Source organism: Penaeus monodon, chromosome 25, assembly GCF_015228065.2.
Source record: "Penaeus monodon isolate SGIC_2016 chromosome 25, NSTDA_Pmon_1, whole genome shotgun sequence".
Classification (NCBI taxonomy): Eukaryota; Metazoa; Arthropoda; class Malacostraca; order Decapoda; family Penaeidae; genus Penaeus; species Penaeus monodon.
The window spans coordinates 35,869,274-35,871,360 of NC_051410.1; the positions used below are offsets into that span (position 1 = coordinate 35,869,274).

General features: G+C 39.1%; 1 protein-coding gene across 1 annotated transcript in view; it reads right to left on the reverse strand.

Moving 5' to 3' along the window:
* The window catches only part of LOC119589379, a 46,966-nt gene that overhangs the window by 21,352 nt on the left and 23,527 nt on the right, over positions 1-2,087 (reverse strand). Inside the window, exon 9 of the mRNA XM_037937996.1 lies at positions 440-490. Coding sequence (XP_037793924.1) covers positions 440-490 — 51 coding nt within the window. The remainder of the gene's footprint in view (positions 1-439; positions 491-2,087) is intronic.

Consider the following 2,087-nt stretch of genomic DNA (forward strand, 5'->3'; position numbering starts at 1 on the left):
TTCGTACATCTTTTTCTCTGTTTCATTCTTGGAAATACTTTTTAAAAATAACTGTTCACCAGCACATATTCCTTAACATCTGGAGTCGACTCACCTCCTGAGGCGCCTCAGATCGAGGTCGTGAGAGACAGCGAGGGCATCACTGAAAGGAAATGTTAAAACGTTTACAGTCTTTGCTATAATTAGGCTTGAATTCCAGTTATACGCATGTGTGTATAGGCAACTGTACGGGACGAGATCATTCTCCCTCACTTACCGTTTCTCCCTGCTTTCCAAAGAACTGCTTCCTCCACTGATGTCTCTGAGGATAGGTTGGAAATACATCGTGTTGATATTGATATTTGGCAAGATTTGTTACAATAAGCTTTTGACAAATGTTTATGTTAGAAATGAAGGCATTTGATAACAAAAGGAAAAAAGAGAAAGTGCAATATCTAACCTTTTCTCTATTCTTTCCACGGACATGCTTCCGCTCCCCCCGCTGATGTCTCTGGCAAAACAAAAGGGAGAAATTGATAGCTAGAAAGTATAATAGCTAATCGGACCTCCTAAAGATCTTCGCATAATAAACCCCATTTTCTATCTCTTTCCTTTGCCAGCTTATGCTATACACAAGGATGATCTTGGAATAAAATGTAGGAATACAATTCTGTATTTAGAGTCCTCCTACTTATAATACTGAGAACATTTGAATATCATTTTATCCAGCTCAGTGTTACTGCTAACTTTGAAATCTCAATGAACTATTTCACTCTTGCATACAAGCTCACCGCTCACCACGGTGAAGCTTCATGTAGATATCGGCGAGGGAAGATCCATTACACTATGCTTTTATAAAACCTTTAGTACTAGAGGTATCTAATAATAATTTTTAAAATCTAATATCTAACCTTTTCTCAATTTTCTCCAAGGACATGCTATCACTCATCCCGGTACTCCCGGCGCTGATGTCTCTGAGGAAACAAGATAAATTTCTCTATATTTCTATCCATTGTCGAAATAATGAGGATAGCTTTAGCATAAAACACAGAAATACAGTTTCATATTCCTCCTACTTATGACACTCAATCCAGCTGAATCTGATTGCAAGCCTTGCACTCTTAATTAACTCATTCATCATATCGCAAACTCACCTTTCAACACGCTGGAGCTTCTCGTAGACATCGCCGAGGGAGTAGGCAGAGGAGAGGCCAACGACGGCCATCAGGACCATGATGAGTGTCACCCTAGGAACGAGATAGTATTTAGTGACCATACCATGATATGCTAAATATGCTTGTGTTTACAGTTAGGAAATACTACTTGGTACAAGATGCTGAGTCTTTGCCAGAAAAACTACAAAGATGTTGTGGATGAAGCTTACTTCATATTGAGAGGAGAATCTATTGTGCACTGGATCTTAATGCTGATGCACTGACAACTGACAAGGAATGCAGCTTCGTTGCGCTTTATATATGATATTGCAGTTGGCCCTATAAGGCTGCTGACGTCACATGGCTATTCTTGTGTATCGTTGCAAGAACTTTCTTCCCTTTATTATTTGTTTATTGTCAGGCAGAAAGGAAGCCATGAAGTTGCCTTCAGCCAGAAGATAGATTATGCCATATTCCTTAACGCTACACCTCAGAATTTATATGCTGGTCATACTTTGCCTACTTCATATGTTTTTTTCTTATTTGCTTGTTTTAAGCTTGGTGTGTATGTGTGCACGTATATCTGAGCACCTAATTATGCGCGTGATTGCATGCAGCCATAACTTTAAAAATCGATAAAACAATTTTACATAATGCAAGTCACTTTAACACCCTTAAAAGCGTGAAACCATAGAAAATTTCAAAAGAGGGAAAATGAGAAGAATATAGTTGTTATCTTAAGGACCAGCCGACTATATTTCAATGAGCCAATGTGCACTCTCAAAGAGGTGATTCGGTTAACCATGATTAAAGATACGAGGATATGTTCTTCAAAATCTTCTAATTGAAATCAGCAGAGCAAATCATGGTCATGTCGTTTGCCTAGAGGAATCCTCAATCCTCGATCCTGTAGCTCTGCCACTGTCAGAGCTGGCGCATCCAGACGGCGTATTG